The sequence below is a fragment of the Rhinolophus ferrumequinum genome, chromosome 2, assembly GCF_004115265.2.
Source record: "Rhinolophus ferrumequinum isolate MPI-CBG mRhiFer1 chromosome 2, mRhiFer1_v1.p, whole genome shotgun sequence".
In the NCBI taxonomy this organism is placed as follows: Eukaryota; Metazoa; Chordata; class Mammalia; order Chiroptera; family Rhinolophidae; genus Rhinolophus; species Rhinolophus ferrumequinum.
The window spans coordinates 61,806,227-61,829,900 of NC_046285.1; the positions used below are offsets into that span (position 1 = coordinate 61,806,227).

Genomic DNA, 23,674 nt, shown 5'->3' on the forward strand with positions numbered 1-23,674 from the left:
CATGCTAGGGCTTACTTTCCAGTTAGGTCTTATTTTCGGGGAAACACCGTATGTGCCCACTAAAGGTTGGTGGAAAAAATGGATTAATGGTCTGTGTTGGCCAGGGATCGGTCTTTGTTGAGTCTTGGTAGCTCCTGGTATGTGGCTGGCTCCAGAAAGCATTATAAGGCCCTCCAGAAGTTGCCAAAGAAGTTCTGTTACTTTAGTAAGAACTTCAAAGTCCTTAAGTTATAGGGCCGATCTGGTAGCTAATGTCTGTGTGGGGGGGAAAAGGGTATTAGTGACCTTGGTGATAATAGGTGAGGATGGTAACATCCCCAGTCAAGTTGATTCTGTTCTGAAACATACTAACTTTTGGCTCAATCTTATTTGTGATTTTCTGATGTTTGCTTTATTACTGTTTTCTTATTCCCTTCCTTCCTTGTGAAAGTGTCTCATCTCTCTAATTGGATAGTCAGTTTCTTAAGGGCAGGGACCACTCCAAAGAGGCTTCTGTACTCCTGTCCACTTGACCCCCCAGCTCAGAATCCTGGTACCCTCAGCCTCACCAGACTTAGAATCAAGAATAAATAGATCAAGCCTGGACTGTCCGCCTGGTCGGACACCGGTCAACCCTCAGTGAAAAAACTGTTCATTACTTCCCCAGACTTATCCTAGGAAGGCTGAACTGAGTGGATAATCTTTAGAAGCCATCAGTGGCGCTGATACTGAACGTTCCACCATTAGCTGCATGCATGTGGCCTTCAATAGCCAGTCCTTCTCCCCTGGAGCCCTAGGGCTATCCTACTGGTTTCCCCGTGGACATTGAGGTCTGGGGAAGAGTCTGTGCCATAGCACAGGGCATTACAGCTTCCACATGGCTACACCAAGGTCTCCTCTGCTATGTCTACCAGGGGGACCTACTGCAGTCCAGATCCTGGAACGTGGGGTACGGGGCAGAAAACACCGGGTGGTGTTTTCACAGGATTCTTTTTCTTCTTTTTTTTTTGGTATTTATGGGGAGGGTGGTTTGGGATGGATCTAGCGCCTCAATCTTATACCTTACAGTCGCACACAGCTGCTCAAGTCATTGGCCACCGCTCGTCCCCACTCGAGCCCGTGTAGACACGGCTGGGGCGGTCTGACAGCGGAAGGAGCGCGTAGGAAGGGGAGGTGGGTGTCCCCCGGCCCCCACCCCGCCGGAGCCCGCCGGGCGCAGCGGGAGGATGTCGGCGCGCGGAGGGCGTGGGTCGCCCCCTGCTCCGCCCGCGTCTACCGCCCCCCGCCCAGGGGGACCCCAGCACCCGGGGAAACCCTCGCGCGGGGCTCCCCACCGCCGCCCCCGTCCCTCCGCCTCCCCGAGGCCCGGGGCTGCCTCCTCGGGCCGCGCCGGGGCCGCCCCGCACTGCGCATGAGCGGGAGCCGGGCGAGCCCGTGAGAGGAGCCGCCGCCGCCGCCGCCGTCCATTCGCTGCGGAGCCGGAGGAGGAGGGGAGAGGCCTGGAGGACACCAACATGGTGAGGCACTGCGGCCGTCCTCCCGCCCGCCCGCCCCGCCGGCTGGGGGCCGGCGCCGCCGCGCACCCCCGCCCCGGCCGCCCTCCGCCCCGCGGCGACCCGGCTGCCCCGAGCCTCGGCCCGCGGCCTCCGTCCCGCTCTCCGGCGGGCTCTCTTCCCCGCCTCTCCCTTCCTTCTTCGCCCCTTCCCGCCCGGGCGCCGCCGCTACGTGAGAGCCGAGGAGGCGGAGCGGAGCCGGGCCTAGTCGGGAGCCCCGGGGAGTTGGGGGCGCGGGGAGCGGCCTTTGGCGCCCCTCGCCGGGTCGGGTGCGGGTGGGGGAGGCGTTGGGGCGGGGGGAGGGGATGGGGCAACGGCCCTGCTGCTGCCCGGTGCCCTCGCCGGCTCCATTGTGTCTGGCCGGGGACCGGGGTCCGGGGTTCCGGGTGAGGAGCCTCCCCCCGCCCGGGAGCCGGGGCTTCCCCCGCCGCCGGCCCGGTAGAGGGGGACACTTTCCCGGGGCTCTTCTCCTTCGTCCGCTCCTGCCTCCAACACCCCTCAAGTCTCCGGGCAGTTTTGCTTGGGGAGGGGGGGTATCAGCCCTTTTCGTTGCTCCATCATTTCTCGATGCGTCCCATGCTTTTGGAAAATGAGTTTCACTTGCCAGTTGGTGGAGGTTATATTTACTTCTCTACTGAGAACATGGGAGCCCGCTGAGCTGGGAGGATGAGGGGGGAGTACGGAAGTGCAACCTGTTCTCATTTCATAAAATTAGGAGAAACTGACTTGCTGCCTTTCGAGCACGTATTTTATTTGCTTGGGGTGGGAGGAGTAATTGCTTTATTACGCCGGTTAAAGACCATTTGTGATTTTTAAAAAACAGTTTGTCAAGTTATTCCCCTTTCCTTTTTTGTTTGGGGGAAAAAATGGTCTTAAAGGCTTGACGTGGTAGTCAAGTTATGTTTACATTTGGGTAATTACGTACCTGACGCTTTTGGACTCTTTTTGTTTTTCAGAAGCGATGTTGGCCTTATAGTCTGAGCATGAGTTGCATTCCACGCAGGTTACTGTATGAATAGACAGTAAAAATGATATTGTCCGTTTGCTCATAGGGAACATAAAGGCCTCTTTGAGGAGGGTGTGTGTGTGTGTGTGCGTTAAGGGAATGCCCCCATGTCTTTTGTTTTCAGTTGGTCATATTTCTGCCGAGTGACACTTACCTACTCCCAGCCTCCAACTTGGCAGAATTTTGGTGTCATGTAGGGATATGTGGTTTAGTTTGCCATATATTCAAGATTTATGTTTTATGATTAAGTTCCATAAAAATTGACCGTTTGCGTTTGTAAGAAAACTTTGCCATAAAGTAGAGGTTATGTTTGGATTGATAAGACAGTGTTCAAAGGTCCACCAGGGCATCCAGTTTCTAATTTCTTCTTAAGTATTTTGACGGTCATAGACATTACTCCTAAAGTTTCCAGACTCTCGGCGTGTAGGGACGAGCTGAAAGTAATGAATTGTAATTCCCTGGTAAACACCCGATGAGAGCCCTGAAAGGTGTTCTGTTCATAATAGTCTCCCAGTCAGCAGCATCCTTTGGAATCCAACCAAGGTCTTGATACTGCGCATCACCTGTTCAGGAATTCAGGCTTCCTTGTGGTTCGGATGAGAGTTCAGCTTGGATTGGAGCCTGTAAGCGCCTATCCTTTTGTTAGTATTAAATTAGCCAGTTTTGGAATTTAGTCATAACTCATCTAGTTATACCAGAAGTGACAAGATATTACTAATTTAAAAATATTGTGGCTGAACTCAGATTATGTCACTAGAATTGTCTTGGTATGCTCGTTAGTTTCTTGTTAAATCACCATGGACCTTAATTTAAGTTAGGCCATACAAATTGTCCAGTTAAGAAGTTTTTCATTATAAATTTACCTTTCGTTTCTCGATATGATTTTTGGGGTAATTTTTTTGGCGTGTGTAGTGTAGTGCCGCTCATTGCAATCAGAGCACATATTTTTGTCAATTCTTGACCAAGCTTAAATGATGGGATAATCAGAAATAATTTGTATACGAAACAAAATTGTTCAGTTAACCTACCTGGCACACACAGACCAAAAATAACTCTAAAACTAGACAATATTCTGTTACTCCAGAAAAATCTTTTAAGAAGTGTACAAATTTTCTGGGTTTCTTATTTGTAAGATGACAGGGTTGGATTTAATGATTTCTAAAGTTCCATTCAGCTATAAAAACGTTGGCTCTAATGATTTTCATTAGCTATGTGAGAAGTGTGTAGACTGTGTAACCTCTAGAGTTTTATAGATTCACAGCATTATAGAATTTCTAGACCTGAATGGCTTCAGAGATCATCTTATTTACTAATTTTCCCTTTTACAGAAGAAGAAATTGAGGACCAACGAGGTTTTGAGGTTCAAGGTTGCAAAATTGTTTGTTGCAGAACTGAAACTGTTTTCTCCTGTTTACTGTTTCTCCCAGTATTTGTGGTACATGTAATCTTTTAACTTATATGAAATCTAGAGAAATGGTTGAAAATTGGATTGAAATGAAATATATTACTCATTTAAACAGAGGAAAACCTAAGTATTGTTAATGAATATTTTAAATATCAAAATTCAAATTAATGGATGATTAATAATGTTAATTACTATGTTTTTAATGTTTTTTTTAAAAATGTGTGCACTTTGAAATTTAAGATTGTATTTTGAATAAATACCAGAGTTTATAAGTCCCGCTGAATGTAGGCCTGTTCAAGATTGTCTCTTAAGAATTTGTTTCACATTCTTTTGCATACATATATAAGTAAATTAAAGGAGGGCCTTAATTTGTTTTGGTAATTAATTATTAAATGCCTACTATGTGCCAGACACTGTTTTAGACACTGGGGATATGGGTGTGTTTGTGTGTGTGTGTGTGTGTGTGTGTGTGTGTATTTTTTTCCACTGAAAGATAAAAAATCCCTGCTCTGTTGAGAGTTACACTTAAGTAGGGAGAGACAAATGATAAACATAGTATATCTTTTTCTTCCTTACTATGTTAGAAGGTGTTAAGTGTCCTGGAAGAAAAGCAGTGTTAGGGAGGGGACTTGGGAATGCTGGGGCACAGTGAATGTGGGGTTGCAAAATGGTGTCTGTACCACTGATGCCGTGAATTTTGAGAAGACTAGGAGATGGAGTAAGTCACGCAGAAATATGGGGAGACAGTTTGAGGACTGTTGAGACCAGTGTGGCTGGAGTAGTTTGTATGGGGGAGAGGAGCATTGGAGCAGATGAGGTCTGTGTGGAGAGGCGTGGAGGTGGGCCTGGGTGTGCATTGTAAGGATATTGGCTTTTTATTCCAAAAGAAATGGGAAACCACTAAAGGATTCTGAGTAACATGATCTTGTTTCTGCTGTGCCATAGTGCCCTATTGCAATATTATAGATAATTTTTAAAGCAGTTTTTAAAGACAACAAAACCCATGTTATAATTTTCTTTACCATGCAGCTTCTATGTACAGTTTTGAATTGTTTAACATGACTGTCCAATATTCAATAAAAACTAGTTGACCATCAAGTTTTCCTACTTCACAAAACAGCACAACAAAACCTTTCATAGAGTGCTTTTGAATATATTCTAGTGGTTTGTATGTAGTTTAATGGCTATATGCAGAAAACTGGGCCTCTGAGGAGAAAGGAGGACATCCACATTTATTGAGAACCTATTGTCTGCTAGTCAGACAATTTACCACTGTTATTTAATCTCCACTCCAATTTGTGAGATAGATATTGCTACCTCCTTTTAACATAAAGTAATGAAATGTAATTCCCTGGTAAACACCCGATGCGAGCCCTGAAAGGTGTTCTGTTCATAATAGTCTCCCAGCCAGCAGCATCCTTTGGAATCCAAGGTCTTGATAATGCACATCACCTGTTCAGGAATTCAGGCTTCATGTCATTCCTGGAAATGGAGGTTTAGCAGTTCTAAATGATTTGACCAAGGGAAAGCGCTAGTATGTGGCGGAGGAGGGATTAGAAGCCTGGTCCCTGCTAACATACTTTATCTACCCCTCATCTTTAAAAACAAAACAAAACAAACATCCAAAAAGAAAAACAACCCAGCAAGCACCCTTTCAGTGTATGTGTGGAATTTTTGATTAGTTTCACCCTGGTTTCTTCCCTATACTGAATAATTGTTTCCATTTATAATCAAATGATCTGATTTAAACATTTAAGTCATTGAAAAATGAAAACTTTTGGTACAGATAGATAAAAAGTTGAAAGTAAAAGTAGCTCTTTGTGGTGGTGGTGGTTTTAAGTTTTAAAACAACTGAACTCATTTGAATCAAGTGGCTATTTCGATTATGGCCTGAGGGTGGGTCAAGCACAATGAAAATCTGTGAGAAAGCCCCCTTTTAAGTTTCAGTATGTGTTGTGATAGTATTAGCCGTGACATTTGATGAAGAGAAATAGTTCCAAATAGGATACAGTTGCTTTGTGGACACAAACAAGCTCTTGAATAACCTGCTGACTGTCTAGTTTACCTAGTCACTTGAGGTGCATACCCCTCACCTAAAAAAAAAGCAAAAACAGAAGGGAAAAAAGTGCCACTAAAGCATCTTTCATCATTTTGTTGAACCCGTATTATAAAATTAGTACCTAATCACTGAGAGTGATTAGGCTGCTTGTTTGCTTTGTAAACTTTTAAGAGAGAATCAAGAGTTTTCTAGAGAATTCTATTGTGTTACACTTCTGAATCCCTCAACACTGAACAGTGTTCAGCAACAGATAAGTTGATGTACAAGGCCCACTCCTTTTTGTTATATTAGGATATTTTCATTTCATTTAACATTTAGAGTGCTTATTTATTATTCATAGGATTCTAATATTTCTGGATATAGGATTTGAGTAGATATTAAATCTTAGAATTAGGAGATTTTATTTTTCAAGGATCATTTATTTTCTTTATGAAACAAATCTCACATGAATGTTAATCTAGTCATTATTATAAGTTCTTTATGGAACTTAAAAATCTCATTTAATTCTTTCTTTGTTTTGTAGTTGCCTTAGTAATCTTTGTTAATTTGAGGTTTCTTTAGAAAACGTGTATGGAGAGGAGAAGCAAGTTTAAATTAGCTCTCTTGACTACTGCTTAAGCAATAAGTTTGGGAGAATCAATTGAAATATGATGGCGAACACAAGTATTTTAAGGAGGTTATTTCTATCCTATTGCAGATAATTAGGAACTAGCAAAAATAATATTAATAGTCAAAACAGTCTTCTCTAAACCAAAATAAAAAAATTTATCCCATTTATGTTACTAGTCAACTTTTGAATAATAATTTTAAGTGTGGGGAGAAGGAAAAATCCTTTAAATTTCCATTAACAGAATACTTTTTTACAACCTATGAGGAAAGTCCTTTAAAAACATACAAAACCAGTTTGGATCTTACAAGTACACTTTCTGAAACATTTTTTTGGGTGAATTACCATTATATAAAACATCATTGGGTAAAGTAATTACACAGTGTAGTGTACTTTTCCACATTTGACTCGGTAGTAGTAGTACAGTGCCTTTTAAAGAAGAGTTCATTTTAACTGTCATTCAGAGTGCAGGAAGTTTACAGATGAATAAGAGTCACAGGCCTAACCATAAATCATTATTCTAAACTGCAGATTTTAATCTGAAAGAATACGGAAGGTTTTTGTTTTGTTTTGCTTAATATTTGAAGTTGTACACATTTACTTATATTTTCTGGCCATAACCTGTACATGTATTTGTATTTTCTCTGGGTTCCAAAGTCTACTCGTTAGAAAAGGAAACCCTGATCTTCAGTGCCCTCTAATTTGCCACTTCTGTACATTTAAAAATATAGATTGTGGCCATCTTTTTTAAAAAATAGACTGACAGGACTAGAAACTTATTTTTCTTCCTGTTGAATTACTTGTCTTAAAAATAGCCTATCCCTTCTTCTCCCTCCCAAAAATCTCTAAAGGGAAGTTTCCATCCCTAAATTAATCTTTTTAGTTAGGTCTTGAGGGAATGTGTAATGGGCAATTTTTAGTCAGAATGCACATTGTTTACATTTGAAAGGTGAAAGGTCAATTGATTATTTAACTTTTCCATAAAAATATGTGAAAAAATATTGCTCACAGTTCACCTCACCCCAGGGCACACATAGTCAGTCAGTGGTTGCACTTTAGCCCTTTTTTGTCCTTTCACTTGATGACAATGTAGAATAAATATAAAGACCATACCTTGAAGTTAGGCTCCAGGGTTTCATTCCTGGCTCTGCTACTTTTTGGACAAGTCTGTCTGTAGATAAATTGAGCTCTGAGGCTTGGTTTCCTCATTGGTAAAATGGAATCAATGATAACCACCTTGAAGAATTGTTAGTAATTAAATACCTAGCACATAGTTGGCACAGTAGGAGCTCAAATAAATGTTAGCTGCTAGTTTTCTGATTATGGTTATTATTATTTTTTCTTTACCATTTACATGAAATTAACTTTTTTTCTGTGGAGTATTCTTCTTTGCTTGGTGAACTTGTGAGGAATACTTGCTATAGTTACAGTGCTAAGAGTTTAACTTGAGTTAACTCATGTAACCTTCACACCCTGTTTACAGATGAAGAAATTGAAGCATGCAGAGATTAAATAATTTTCCCAAAGTCATACAGCAATTATGAGGCACAGGTAGAATTAAAATCCTGCCGGGCTTGAGAGTCTGCACTCTTCACTAACCATATCCTGTCTCTCTGTGCAGTTAGAAGAGAATAGGATTCCTAGGTATTCCTGTGCAATTATTAGCATGGCTTTCTTGCAGAACTTTGCTCCTAGGTGAAAGTCTTCTCTAGAAATAGGTAGTCTCCGTTAGTTGAATTGATTTTTGCTGCATTTTTGACTTCAGACCTATAATTTATGGGAAGGCCTTTTATAGATGAGTGGTTTGGAAACTGGTAACATTTGACTTTACTGAATACTGTGTATCATATATGGAAAGTATGATTTTCTGGACTTAAACTAGCTGTGCTAAATTTCAGATGAAGTTAAACTGTTAATCCTATGGTAAACACATGAGAATCAACACACAGAGCTTTTAGTGAGAATTATGGGTGATCATTATATTGTTTTGATTTTTAAAACATTGCCTTTTATGAGCTATATTTATCAACTCCTGAGATAATTAAAGTTGAATTAGAAAATTAATTCCTTTAAGAACATTAAAAGGCTTTGGTAAAAATATAAAGGTTTTGGTGTTTTAGAGTTCAGACAATTTGAAACAAGGGTGAGAAGATAATTCAGAATAATAATAAAATGGATCTTAATTTTTTTGCTTTTAAAAATATCACTCATTAAAATTATTTCTATTTTGAAAGTGTTAGGACTTAGTTAACTAGAAAATCATTTTCCATGTTTATTGTTTTTCTTGAGGTATTGAAATACATGAGGAATTTCTTAACTTTATGGTTATTACTAGAGAGCCCTTCTGAGTCCCTGTTCTTCAATCACAATAGATTTTGTAAGTTCAGTGGTAAAATATACTCGACTATTTATATGATACTTGGCTACATTCAAAGTTTTTGTCTGATTTTCCCCCCCAGATAAGCTATTATTTTAAATGTGATTCTTAAATTTCTTGGATGAAAAAAATTGCGAACGTGCTAGATTTAAGTATTAAATAACATATATTGATAACCAAATTTTTCATTTTGGAAAGATGAGCAAGTAAGTGCTTTTTACTCTCCAAATTATGATAGTATTTCTCACTTTGGTACAATTATAATTGGCTTTCTATTACATGAGAGAGCATTTCTTTCCTTTTCTCCCTCTCTTCCTCTCTCCTCTTCTCCCCCTTCTTCCCATATTCTGCTAAAATCAAAAACAATCAGAATACGTATCCGTTCTGTATTTCATACATTTTACGTACTTACGTGAATTTCCTTGAAAATTTGATGGTATCTGGGTAGTTTTCACATGTGAGTGCTGCAGATTGTATTGCCTAAATTTATTTAGTGACTACTGTAATTCCTTTTACATAGGTCTTAAGTCAATGGCATATCCTACATTTGAGTGCTGAATCTTTGTAGTTGTCACATGTTTTTGCTCTTAGGAAGATCCCCACTGGGTTTGTAGTAGAAATACAGAAAGTCCATCTTTTTTTGTTTCCACTTCAGTTTTCTATCCATCCTCTCATCTCCTATAATATAATTCTATGTTTCCTTAAATTTCTGTCAATTTAAGGAAGAAAAAAAAATCCTTTTTCTCTTCCTTAAATTGACAGAAATTTAAACCTTTGGTGCCATACTCTCAAAACACCTTGCCTGGCACCCCCATATGGCCTGGGGATAGGGGGTTGGGGGTGTTGTAGTTCTCCTAAACAGGCTTGCGAAGAGGGCAGTTCTGTGTAATCTACTCTAGCTTTGCTCTAGGACAGTCTTTGAGACCACAGAATTGAGTGCATGTTCCCTAGTAGGAAACAGGTGTTAAGATTTATTCTAGGCAGAGAGAATGGACAGAGAGATGATGAGAGTATATGATAAGCACAAGAAGGGGAGGGTACTTAATCAGACTTTGCAGGAATGGGGTTGCGTATTGGCTCCCTGGCCTACCCGGAGCCAATGTTCTCTGCCAGGTATCACTCATTAGCTTTTATGGTATTGGAAATGGGTAGCTGCGGTCCTTCTTCTGAAACTAAATTGATATTGTTCGTATACTGGAATTTTAAACCACTTAAAATTTTATATTTTCATATACATAGACATTTATTACATACTTTTTTCAAATAAGATATAACATGGGATTAAATATTTACTTGTATAATTTTGTTACTAGTTTGTGTGGGTAAGATGATTTTTATCTTTGTTCCTCCAATTTTCTAATATCTTGCTCTCTGACAGGAAGTCAGTAGAACGAACAGCGCTTTTTGGCTTACAGAATTGACTTAAGCTGTGTTTTTCCTTCCTTTTCATCAACAAAAGTGATTCAAGTTTCAGGGAACAGTGCACTGGATTTACTACTGTCTGATAAAGCCCCAAATAATCCTGATTGTTTTGCTGTCTTTAACAGCAGTTAGGAGAATGGGAAAAAGTTATAAAAAAGAAGTTATGTCAGATTTAATTAAAAAATAATTTTTAGGATGTGGCCTGTACTTCTAGGTTAATGTCCAACACTTAGTCCAACGATATAGAGTGGTCACTGATGATCATAGTGACCCTCAGTTACTTCCCTGTTCTTCAGAGAAGGATTAAAATGTGTCAGTACACTGTATCTCTCAAAGGAGAAAGGTATACTAATTTAAAAAACAGTTTTTAATAGCAAGTTGAAATCAAAGTAGTTTCTTTTCAGTTAAAGAGTATATTACAATAAGACAGGTATCTTCCTTGGGATTTGTTGTCACTGTGAGTTTATTGTAATTGAATAAGTCTTGAGGAGACATTTTTCAAAAGGCAACAATCCTAGATATTTGAGAGGTGTGTAATGGGATATGAATTATCTGGGGTCCAGAGATGGTAGTGAAGTAACAAGAAGTTAGTGAATTTATAGTTTCTCGATTTAAATGGAGAACAGAGGTTGAGATTTTAATCTAACCCTAAGCAATAGCATACTTACAGAGATAGACGAATATGGCCGAAAGGTCACACTTGAGGTGTATGAAAACTGCATAAACATTTTCATGTTCCTAGAGATGGGGTTGTTCTTGACATTTGATTTTGTATAGTCTTATTTTTTCATTCTGTGATAGATGGAAATATTTATATCTTTGGTAGTCTTTTTTTCTGAAAATCTCAAAGGCTTATAAATATGTACAGCAAACAGTATGGTTTATGGAAAGATTACTAATACTTGGATTCATGATACCTTTCTGTTCTTGTTCTGTTTCTCCTAATAATCTGGGTGATTTTTGAACAAATTCCTTAACCTTTTGGGTCTGTTTTTCTCATCTGTACAGTGGGAGTCGAGGTATGGGCCAGATCAAAGATGCTTTGGTTCTCAGATGTGTTGCTTATACCACAGACCTCTGTATCTGTTAATGTGTGTCCTATTAACATGCTTTAGCCCCTTCATTTGCAGTAGTGCAGGAAGAACCCAAGTATTTTCTGAGAAATGGTATTTGGACTTGTGAGGGAGAACAATAATAGTGGGAAGGCAGACATTCCACAGGAGACTGGCTTGGGTGGGAGGGGAGGAGAACATGGTCCTTGGTACTGGAAGAGAGTGGAGGGGGCTGATTGCCCTGCTTCAATTTACTTAGGGTTCAGGTCAGATGAGAAATAAATCTGTGACAACACAAGGCAAGTGAGAAGAGGCTATTCCAGTGAGAAGCTATTTGGTCGGCTCAGGCTTAGGAAAAGAGGTGATTCTTTCAGTGGTAAAAAGGGAGAATCCTATCAAAATTACCTTGGTGGGAAGGATGGGGGGTACTTGTTTAAATTTCAGGGCTTCTGATTTTGAGTGAAAACATGAGGAAATTCTAGTGATGATGATTTTGGTTTCTGGACACCACTCGGAGAAATGCAGTGTACTCATACTCTTGCTTTCTCATATTTGGTAAAAATAGCAAGGAAACAAGGGAGGTGAGGAGGAGAACTGTATCCTGTATCCTTTATAGTGGGTTTTAGGACTGCAACAAACACCCGTAATCTCGTTGTTACCCAGGATCATTTGACTGCTCTGGCTGGCTAGATAGCATCACCTTCTTCCCCAGTTCTTATGCATTCCTTCAGAACTTTGTGCTTGGTCAAGGTGGTGAGAGGGGCTGTACTTCCCTCCTAGAGCCTTTATACAATGCTCTCATTTCTTCTTGAAGAATTGCAGGGTGATTGTACCTCCTTTGCTTCTGTCCTAGTTTCTTTTCCAAAATGATACCATATTTTGTGTTTTAGATTTTTTTTTTAAATTGTCTTTCTGATTAATAGTAGATCAAAAATAAGTTGAGCTAAAATGGTTTAATAGTTTATGAGGAAAAAGTATTGCTGGGAATGATTAGTCAGGCATATAGAAATACTTAGTCTTCTGTGATTTTACATAGTGTTTCAGTTTATTTTCTGGTCTCAATAGAACAAGTTGAAATCATCGCAGAAGGATAAAGTTCGTCAGTTTATGATCTTCACACAATCTAGTGAAAAAACAGCAGTAAGTTGTCTGTCTCAAAATGACTGGAAGTTAGATGTTGCAACAGACAATTTTTTCCAAAATCCTGAACTTTATATACGAGAGAGTGTAAAAGGATCATTGGACAGGAAGAAGTTAGAACAACTGTACAATAGATACAAAGGTGAGTGTTTGTGATTTTAAATATTTTGAACCAGGTTTTCCAAAGTTACATGCTGCTTGTGAGAAATAATCTATACATAGAACATAAGTTGGATGCATGTGTCAACAGAGCTCTGTAGATCTTAGAATTGCTTCAAGAGATCTGAGAGAAATTGTTTTCCTCTTTTCACTAAAATTTCTTCTTAGCCTCTTCATTTCCTCCCCATTTATCCCCCACCTATGTCTTCTCCCATGATCCAATTTGAGAATGGGGGCTGGGGAGGGGGACTGTTTATTTTTCTCTCACAAACTCAGCTGAACTGATTTTAAGAAAACCTGTATAATAATTTTAATTAATAACCTTTAAAGAACCCAAAGGAGTATATACTTTAAAAAATTTAAACAATACATAATAGATGAATAAAGAAAAAGTCAATAGTTTCTCCATCTTTTCCTTATTTATTCTCTTGAGGGAACCAATATTTATTAGCCTGGTGTGAATTCTTCCATGTCTTTTACATTTATGTAGAAATGTATATACAGAGTTTCAAAATTTTTCCAAAAATGGGATGTTTTATGCATAACTCATGCCTCAAAGTCAAAAAAGTCACATTTTTTTGTTCCTCCAGATGTTAGCAAATCACATGTGACAGGAGTGCCAGAGTGCCTTTCTCTTTGTATTTGTCATTACTTAAAGTTTTTGCTCTCTGATAAGTAAATATTGACAGTTGGTTTTTTTCTTTAATTTGAACAACAGGTATTTACATTGTTGAGATTAGGATTCAATTGCAGAGTTTATGGTTTTTCCAGTACTCTCAAGAAGTGATTGCTGTGGTAAAATGAACTTTAAGAAAGAAAATTTCTGTATATAATGCTGGTAATTTAGAATGCCTACTTAAACAAAATATGCATATGTTCAGTAAAACCCCTTTATCCCTATATAGGAATGTCTGATTTTCTGAATGTTTATGATTATGGCACATTTTTACATGAATAAATGAGAGTTAAAAATCAAGTGCCCGTCTGTATACATATTCTGTTCGTCTTAAGAACGCTATTTTGGGGGCAAAGTGGTTTTGAATATTATAGGGGGGAAATATCTGTTAGTGTAATGTTGCTTCATGTCTTTGGTCTATTGAGATCACTTTTTTAAATGGAACATGAGTTGTTACCTTTTTCAGTTTTAGGAATAGCATGATAAAGTATGGTGCTAATTTAATATTGCGTTGTTATTTTTAAAGATCCTCAAGATGAAAATAAAATTGGAATAGATGGTATACAGCAGTTCTGTGATGACCTGGCCCTCGATCCAGCCAGCATTAGTGTGTTGATCATTGCGTGGAAGTTCAGAGCAGCGACACAGTGCGAGTTCTCCAAACAGGAGTTCATGGAGGGCATGACAGAACTAGGGTGAGTGTGCGATTACCTGAGGGACTTAGGTACATTACTATGAGAATGACTGTGGAACTGAATCATGTTACGAATTTTTAGATGTACATTTATAAACCTACCAGCCCACAAAAGTTGATAGAAGTAGAAATGGTTAATGTGCTGGTTCCCTCCCATGTTACCAGTTTTCTGGGTTTGTCAAGTTATCTGTATAGGTAGTACAGCCTGTTCCTTTTGTGTTGTACTTGATCATTTGTTTCTAATGGAGATTCTCCAATATGAAAATAAATTACTGTGTTCTAATATTTAACATGGATAAGTGAAATGAGCAAGTTTTGAGTTATGTCCTAATGTGAGGCTGCAAATTCTGAATTTATAAACAAACTCCTAGACTTTAAAATCTTGGAAGATACTAATCACTTTTTGTTCAATTTATACTTTGGCAGCGGATCAGGTAAATGTCTTGGGATAAATAGATTGAAAAGTCATGGGTGGAGGTTTTACCTATGGCCTCCATTTATCTGTATTTAATGAGGCTGCAAAAGTATTCAGTCTGTGGATAGGTAACAGGCTGCCATTTGTTTTCAGTGGGTAATTATTGAATAATAATAGATAACATTTGTTGAACATTTATTTCAGGAACTATGCTAAGTAAGTATTCACCTATCAGTTCACAATAACTTTGTGTGAGTAGTGTTTTAAGCCCATTTCAGAGATGAGGAAACCGAGGCACAGAGAGACTAGAGGTAGGTAGTATTAGAGCCAGGATTTGAACCCAGGCATTCTGATCTTGAGCCTGAGGGACATCGCAAGACACAAAAACGTATCAGTAATTTATTCAAAGTAGGGTATGTTTAAAAATTGGTTTTATCGTGTAAAAGGGGTAAAAGAAAGCTCTAAATTGTAACAGGTGGCAGTTACCAGAAGCTGCCATTACCCCTGGAGCTGAGGGAAGTGAACAAGGAAGGAACCTAGAAACTTAAGAGATCCCTTCAGAGCAGAGGTACCGCTGCCTGCCTTGCCTGCTGCCACTCTGATGAAGAAGAAACTGGTTAGAGGCCACTGCTGCGGAGACATGCGAGTTGCCACCATTGCTGAACACTGTGGGGACCTTCCACCACAGGGAAACCCTTGCTCTCTGCAGAAAATAAACTGGGATTAGAGAAGTTCCTTCTTCCTCTTTCAGCCTTTCATTGCCCTCTATTGGTAGAACTTAACAGTGAGCCAGTGGGCAAGAAAAATGAAGTCTCATACTTTGTAGTCCACTACAAATAGTCCCAGTGTAGCGCAAAGAAGGGTGGGTTTAAAGCTGAGAAACAATAAATTAATAACTGGCCTAGACACTATGTTCTACAGCCAAAGCCAGCCCTGTCCTCAACTTGCTGGAATTTTCTATGCTAGGATAGTTTTCATTAGAACTCACTTTTTTTCATTTGAAACTGAATTCATGTAAAATGTAATGAACTTCCAAATCAAAATTTTAATTTACAAACTAATGATCTGGGAGATGTTACAAAGAACACAGAAGGAAAATAAAAGCAAAAATGATCAGAAGAAAAATGGAATGATTGGTTTTGTGGAATCTGTAAGAAATAGAATATTCCTACCTTAAGGCTACTATGTGGAAAGTAAGACTTGGTACTTGGACCCTTTCAGCTCCTTGGAAGTGGAATGCTTTGCGAAATATAGAAAAAACTTAATATTGATTTGAGATAACTTCAGTTGGAAATGGTAGGGGGCTCAGCTGATATTTATTATACTTTGTATATAATGAAGTAAGTTTTCAAGAGGACTGCTTCCTCACTTAAGCAGGAAACTGTTTTCAGTTTGCAAGCTAGACATGTGATTTCTTAACATGTAAGGAGTATCTACTACAGTTTAAACTGGTAATTGTTATGTTGATTACTATACATTCTCATCTGTCCACTGCAGCTGATTTCTACAGATGTGTTAATAGTCCAGTGAATTATGTAATTAAAAGTAATAGCCCAGTTCTTTTAAAAATAGTAATTATTTCTAACATTTAATCACTCCAGACCTTTTCTTCCTCCAGCCAACGCCATACTTGTTTATGTAATGTAAAAAGATGAACTACAACTATCTGATTTTTAAAAAGTTCTATGGAATAAATATAAGCTGTCATAGGAATAAGTTAAGTCCTTAATTTATAGTCAAAAAGTTTATCTTTTATAAACTTAATTTTACAATGTAGATGTGACAGCATAGAAAAACTAAAGGCCCAGATACCCAAGATGGAACAAGAATTGAAAGAACCAGGACGATTTAAGGATTTTTACCAGTTTACTTTTAATTTTGCAAAGAATCCAGGACAAAAAGGATTAGGTAAGAATTTTTAAAAATTATATTTGGCATTTCAAATATATTCAAATATATTTGTTTTATAATAGAAAGTTAAATGTTTTGAGCATAAAGTCATCATGAAAATACCAGTTACTGAAAAACAATGAGAAACAGTGAACTCATGCTTATTCAAAAATACCGCGCACATTCAATAATAGGGTCGGTTACCCTAGATACCACATATGAAGCTCTGATTTTTTTTTTTTTTAAGATTTACAACAAAGAAAATAAATAGTTGTTAAAATTCCTGACATATGTACATACATTTGTTTGTTTATTTTTCAGAGGATATTGTGGGATTTTAGGATCATAAGTTATTTCATTATGGATCTGTAGAAATAGCGTTGTAACATTTCTGAGTCTTAGAATGCCAGATAAATCTGTGCTTTCTAGTTATGATTTATTTGGAAACTATAAGAAAGAATAAAAAAGATGATTATTCATAATCTTATCCAGAAATAACCACTGTTAACAGTTTAGATCAATTTATACTGTATGTAATATCTATACATTTGCTTTGGGGATAACTAGGGGAATGTAACTAAAAGGTACAGTGTAATTTACAGTTTGCTCAGTAAGATTGGACAGTAGGAGATAATACAAAATAATAAACGGGTGTGAGGATTTTAGATAAAAGTAGAAATGAGTAAAAGCAGGAATGGTTGGGAAATGCTTTCTGGGCAAGATGGGATGTGAACTAAAGGGTTTGCTTTGGCTGCGTAAGAGAAGATCAGAGGTGTTCCAATGAGAGGATAGTTACAAATGAGTGAAGGTCTGAAACTTGAGAAATAAGCTTGGCTTCTTAGCGGAAGATAGAAAACGGTGAGTTGATTTTAGTGGGAATGCTTGTTTGGAGATTAAATTAGTGAGACACATTAAGGCTCAGTAACCACAGGCTTCTTTTAAAAACAGGACAGAAAAGTTTAAATTGGAATTTGTGGGCAGTGGGGACACACTGAAGATTTTGACGATGGCAGTAACTTCCATTTCATGTGAGCTTTCAGTATGCCTGGCGGTGTGCTAAGTACTCCGCATAGTGCTACATTTAATTTTTAACAAACATGAGTTATATTCTTTCATTCAATAACTCACCACCTGCGATGTGTCGGATACATAATAATAGAGTGCTAGCTATTTTTCATCTTTACTTTGCAGATGATGAGGAAACTGAGGTAAAGGAAGGTTAAATAACTGATTTAATGATGGAAGTGAACTTGTTTTTTATATTGAAGATATGGTTGTTGGAGTGGCTAACAGGGGCCTCTTGTACTAATTCTTCTTTATATTTTAGGTTAGAGGGGAAACATTGAGAAAGGATTATCTGAATAGGGTTTAGTCTGAGGAAGTGATTGAAAACTAGTGAGGAAAGGATGAATGTTAACATTTGTATTGGTGAATTGACCCAAAGGGTGACTAAACATGAAATTGATTAAAGATTTACAAAATATCTGTAAAGTGAAATTCTAAATAATGAAGCCTCCTTTCCAACTGCTTCTTCAGTTTAGGTTGGAGTCCATTCTTAAAGGAAAATTCCTCATTTTGCAGGCAAAAAAAGCTGAGATACTTAGGGTTGGTTTCTCTATCTTCTATCTGTGGCCACCAGTTAACTGGGCTATTGTTTCTAGTTTCCTTTTTTCTTCCCACAAATACAAGCCGATTAAAATCTTTGATTAACACGTATATACTAAAGTAATTATTTTTGTTGTATTTAGAAATATAGCACAGTATTTTCGTAAGATTAAAGAAAATGTTGTGAATATCAATGGTGATTTAAAGGGGCTAAACCTATTACTTAGTTATATCTTTACCCCTTATTGGAGCACAAAATAAATGATATTTTTCCGTGAATGTGTAGTTTTGATTCTTAGTCTTAGTTTTTATTATGGGGCAACAATAAAGCAAAATTAAATTTTTATAGATATTGCATGTATTAATATGGTAAATTAGAGTTTTAGATTACAGGAAATATTGAGAAAAAGCTTAAGCAGAAGAATTAGATCTAAAAATTATATTTATTATTTATCTAATAAGTATTGAGCTTAAGAAAAATGTAGTATTGTTTAATGGGTCTAGAGTTTTTGTTTTGCAAGATGAAAAGAGTTCTGAAGATAAGTTGTACATTGTTATGTGAATGTACCTAACACTACTGAACCTGTACACTTAAAAATGGTTAAGATACGTTTTTTAAATTTTTAAAAAGATTTTTATTAAAATATAGCTAACATACAATATTATATTAGGTTCAAGTGTACACCATAGTTAGTTAACATTTGTATACCTAAAAGAAGTGATCACCATAACCCCACCAACCATCTGACACCGAACCACTGTATCACATTATTATTGACTATGTTCCCTATGCTGTACATTACATCCCCATGAATTTTTAAATAAAACTAAAGCTAAAGACATCTTAATGAAAAGAAAAATGTAATAAAAGTAAATCATAGTTTCTTCTTTTGTTTTGCATTGATGTTGGGTGTTAGGAAAAGTAATGACTTGCTTAGTTGAAGAACTTAATTAAAAAGAAAACAGTTTTCTTGACTGCCTTTCTAAGGGTTTACAGGGCTCATATATTAAAGTATTTGGCAGAGGAATTAGAAGATCATAGGAGAGAAGGTGAGGCCCAAAACAAATAGGGAGAGAGACAGTGACGTCACTGTGGTTTACTTATAAATAGCTGTGCTGGTGTTTTCCATTTTTTTCTCATTTTCTATAACCGTATTTCTGTGACACAGGATAGTGCTTCCTCTGTCACCATCTGCTTTAGTCACCTGTCATTTCATATAGTCTTCTGAATCTTAAATTTGGAAGGGATTTCGTAAGTCCTCTATTAAATCTAACCTATCCAAAGTACTTGATGCTCATTTAGCGTTTACTTTTGAACATACAGGGATTGGACACACATGGTTTTAGGAAGTGGTCCATTCTCTTCACAAAATACTCTTGTTATCACACAGTTCTTCCTTATTAAGCTAACACATCTTTGTCTTCAGAACTTCTACCATTGCTCTTATTTGTCCTCTGCTGCAGCACAGAGGTCGCCCAACCTTCAAAGATAGCTATCACTTACCCCTTCTCTTTTTTTTTTTTCCAGGTCAGCATTCCAATTATTTTAACTGTTCTTCATTTGAGGAGACTTTCATTATTCCTGTTTCTGTCCCCCTACCCCCAAAACATTTCCAGTTTTGCAGTTTCTCTCAGAATAGAGCTCTTAATCCTGAACATAGTACTCTAGAAGGAGGCTATTTAATGTAGAACACCATGGGCCTGTTATTTTTTTGTGGGACTATTTATTAATTTGGTCAAAAATTACATTTGTCCTTTAGCAGCTGTGTCATTTTTAGGACCATCCTGAACATTAATTAGACTAAAGTCTGTAGGTTATTTTCTTTGAACTGTGGTTCAGTTAGAATCCTACCATGTTTCCCCGAAAATAAGACCTAGCTGGACCATCAGCTCTAATGAATCTTTTGGAGCAAAAATTAATATACAACCCGGTCTTATTTTAGTATAAGACTAGGTCTTATATAATACATAATATAGTATGTAATATAATAATATAATAATACAATATGATATAATGTAATGTAATGTAATACCGGGTTTTATATTAATTTTTGCTCCAAAAGATGCATTAGAGCTGATGGTCCGGATAGGTTTCATTTTCAAGGAAACACGGTATACCTGTGCAGTTGATTTAAAAATTAACATTATTTGTTAGACATTTAGTTTAATATTTAGAAATAATTTTATAGAATGTTTTTAAAGCGTATTTTCATCTATATAATCCTATTTGGTTCTCCTAACAACCCTTTGAGCTAAGTAAAAAAAAAACACAACAAACCTGTTATCCTGTTCTCATAAAGATAAGGAAACTCAAGGTCAGAGAGGCTGACTTATTAAGGTCACGTAACTTTAGAGTTATGTGAAAGCTGGGACTCAACTTCAGATTTTCTGACTCCAGTTTCTGTATTTTTATTACGCTATATTGTGCTAACTGTAGCTATTTCTAACTAAATTAAAACATGGTGAACAGGATTTTTAATCACCATTCCATCCTCCCTAGTGAGTTGGCAACATTTGTTTCCCTTAGGGACAGTGTTTGGATCCAATCTCAATTCATTTTCATGTTCATCTGGCACTCAGTTGATCGTCTTTTATGAAATCCCTCATTGCCCTGTTGATTCTGTTTGAAAGAATTACACTGGGATTACATCTGTTTGAATTTTTAATTTGACTATAAGGGCTTAAGGATTCATTCTATAAGTGTCAGTTTTTGACAATACTGTTATTAGAACTTGCTTGTGTTTTTTTCTCTGTATTGTCCGTCTAACTACTTTTATATCTCCTTGTTACCTTATTATTGAATTTGCTCTCTTTTCAATACTGCTTCAGAATCTATAATCATAATTTTAAAAATTATTAAAAATATAATAAGGACTCATTATTTACCACTGTTCTAAATGTTTTATGTGTATTAACTCATTTAATCCTTAATAACAACCCTGTGAGAATAGGTACTATTATTCATTTTTATTTTTTCTGGGGAAGTTGTTTTTTTATTTTTCTATTTTATTTTTTCCCATTTTTAAAATTAGTTTCAGGTGTACAAAGCAATGTAATAGCTAGACATTTAAACCCCTCATAAAGTGATAAACCACCCATCAAGCTACTACCCCTCCAACATCTTATATAACTGTTACAATACCATCGACTATCTTCCCTATATTGTACTCCACATCCAGTGACTATAGATACCTATATGTTTAGTTATAGTTGAGATTCAGTATTATTCTACTTCAGCTTCAGGTGTATAGCACATTGGTCAGGCGTCTACACAGTCTATGACACGATCCCTCTGATAAGTCTAGTGCCCATCTGGCACCTTACATGATCTTTGCAATCTTGTTGATTATATACTCCATACTGTATCAACTACCAATTTGTATTTCTTTATTTTTAAAAAAATGTTATTTATTTATTTATTTTTAAGATTTTATGGGGGAAGGGGAACAGGACTTTATTGGGGAACAGTGTGTACTTCCAGGACTTTTCCAAGTCGAGTTGTTGTCCTTTTAGCCTTAGTTGTGGAGGGTGCAACCCAGATCCAGGTCCAGTTGCCGTTGTTAATTGCAGGGGTCACAGCCCACCATCCCTTGTGGAAGTCGAACCGGCAACCTTGTGGTGGAGAGGATGCGCTCCAACCAACTGAGCCATCCGAGAGCTCAGTGGCAGCTCAGCTCAAGGTGCCGTGTTCAATCTTAGGTGCAGGGGCACAGCCCACCATCCCTTGCAGGAGTTGAGGAGTCGAACTGGCAACCTTGTGGTTGAGAACCTGTGCTCCAACCAACTGAGCCATCTGGCCACCCAGGAGCTGAGCGGCGCTCGTTGACTTCATTCCAGTTGCAGAGGGTGCAGCTTGCTGGCCCCTGTGGGAATCAAACTGGCAGCCCCATTGCCCAGAGCTCACTCGCTAACCAACTGAGTCATCTGTCTGCCCCCCGTCCCCCAATTTGTATTTCTTGATGCCTTCACCTTTTTCATCCTGTCCCCAACACCATTCCCATCTATCACTCTTATAGATCTAGTACCTATCTGGCACCATATTTAGTTATTACAATATTATTGAGTATATTCCTTATGCTATAACCTACATTCCCATGACTACTGTGTAACAACTGATTTGTACTTCTTAACCCCTTCCCCTTTCACCCATCCTTGACCCCCCCCCCCCATCTTAAAGAAGTCCCTCTAAGATTCCTTGTAATACTGGTTTGGAGGTGATGAACTCCTTCAGCTTTTTCTTGTCTGGGAAGCTCTTTATCTGTCCTTCAATTCTAAATGATAACTTTTCTGGGTAGAGCAATCTTGGCTGTATGTCATTGCTTTTCATCACTTGGAATATTTCCTGCCACTCCCTTCTTGCCTGCAAACTTTCTGTTGAGAAATCAGCTGACAGTCATATGGGGGCTCCCTTGTAAGTAAGTAATTGCTTTTCTCTTGCTGCTTTTAAGATTCTCTCTTTGTATTTAACCTTTGGAATTTTAATTATAATGTATCTTGGTGTTGGTCTCTTTGGGTTCATCTCGTTTGGGGCTCTCTGTGCTTCCTGGGCTTGAATGTCTATTTCCTTCACCAGGCTAGGGAAGTTTTCTGTCATTATTTCTTCAAATAGGTTTTTAATTCCTTGCTCTCTTCTCCTCCTAGGTACCCCTGTAATGCGAATGTTGGTACACTTGATATTGTCCGGGAGGCCCCTTAAACTTTCCTCAATTTTTTGGATTCTTTTTTCTTTTTGCTGTTCTTGTTGGGTATTTTCTATTACGGTACCGTGTTCCCCTGAAAATAAGACTTACCCCGAAAATAAGCCCCAGTTAAGACAGATGCATTTACTATGTTATGACGATGTTCCAGAAGAAGATGACTTGACTGTATTTGAATAAATGTAGATTGTTGTACATGAAAAAATAAGACAGCCCTTGCAAATACACCCTAATGCGTCTTTTGGAGCAAAAATTAATAGACCCGGTTTTATTTTTGGGGTAACATGATATTTTATCTCCTAAATCACTGGTTGGATCCTCTGCTTCATCTAGTCTGTTGATTCCCTGTAATATACTTTTCATTTCCGTTATTGTATCCTTTATTTCTGACTTGTTCTTTTTTATGGTTTTCATCTCTGTTTTTGTGCTTCCTATCTCTCTGTTGAAATTCTCCCTGAGATCACTGAGCATTTCTTATAGCAGTGTTTGGAGACTGCTTATCTCCATTTTGCTTAGTTCTTTTTCTGGAGCTTTGTTCTGCTCTTTTATTTGGGCATGCTTCTTTGTCTCCCCATTTTGGCTGCCTCCTTATGTTTGTTTCTATATATTAGGTAGAGCTGCTATGTCTTCTGGTCTTAGTAGAATGGCCTTATGTAGTAGGTGTGCTATGGGGTTCAGTGGTGCAGTCTTTCTGGTTACCTGAGCCATGTGCTCAGGTGTGTCCCTTGTGTGGGTTGTGTGTGCCCTCCTCTTGTAGTTGATCATTGCACATCAATGTGAGGGACTGACCCTTGGGCTGATTGTTAGGACTGGCCTTGACTATAGCAGAAGAGTTGTTGTTCAGGGGCTGACCCTATGGCACCAGCTCTTTCTGAAGCTGGCTACTGGGGGCGCCAGCCCCAGGACCACCTTGGTCAAGCTCAGCCATAGTCTGTGCC

The 23,674-nt window shown here is 38.0% G+C and overlaps 1 protein-coding gene across 1 annotated transcript in view; it reads left to right on the forward strand.

Annotated features, from left to right (window-relative positions):
- The first annotated feature begins 1,359 nt into the window (after positions 1-1,359).
- Positions 1,360-23,674, forward strand: part of DCUN1D1 (defective in cullin neddylation 1 domain containing 1) — a 33,188-nt gene continuing 10,873 nt past the window's right edge. The window contains exons 1-4 of the mRNA XM_033131815.1: positions 1,360-1,496; positions 12,526-12,742; positions 13,962-14,130; positions 16,322-16,452. Coding sequence (XP_032987706.1) covers positions 1,494-1,496; positions 12,526-12,742; positions 13,962-14,130; positions 16,322-16,452 — 520 coding nt within the window. The 5' untranslated portion in view covers positions 1,360-1,493. The remainder of the gene's footprint in view (positions 1,497-12,525; positions 12,743-13,961; positions 14,131-16,321; positions 16,453-23,674) is intronic.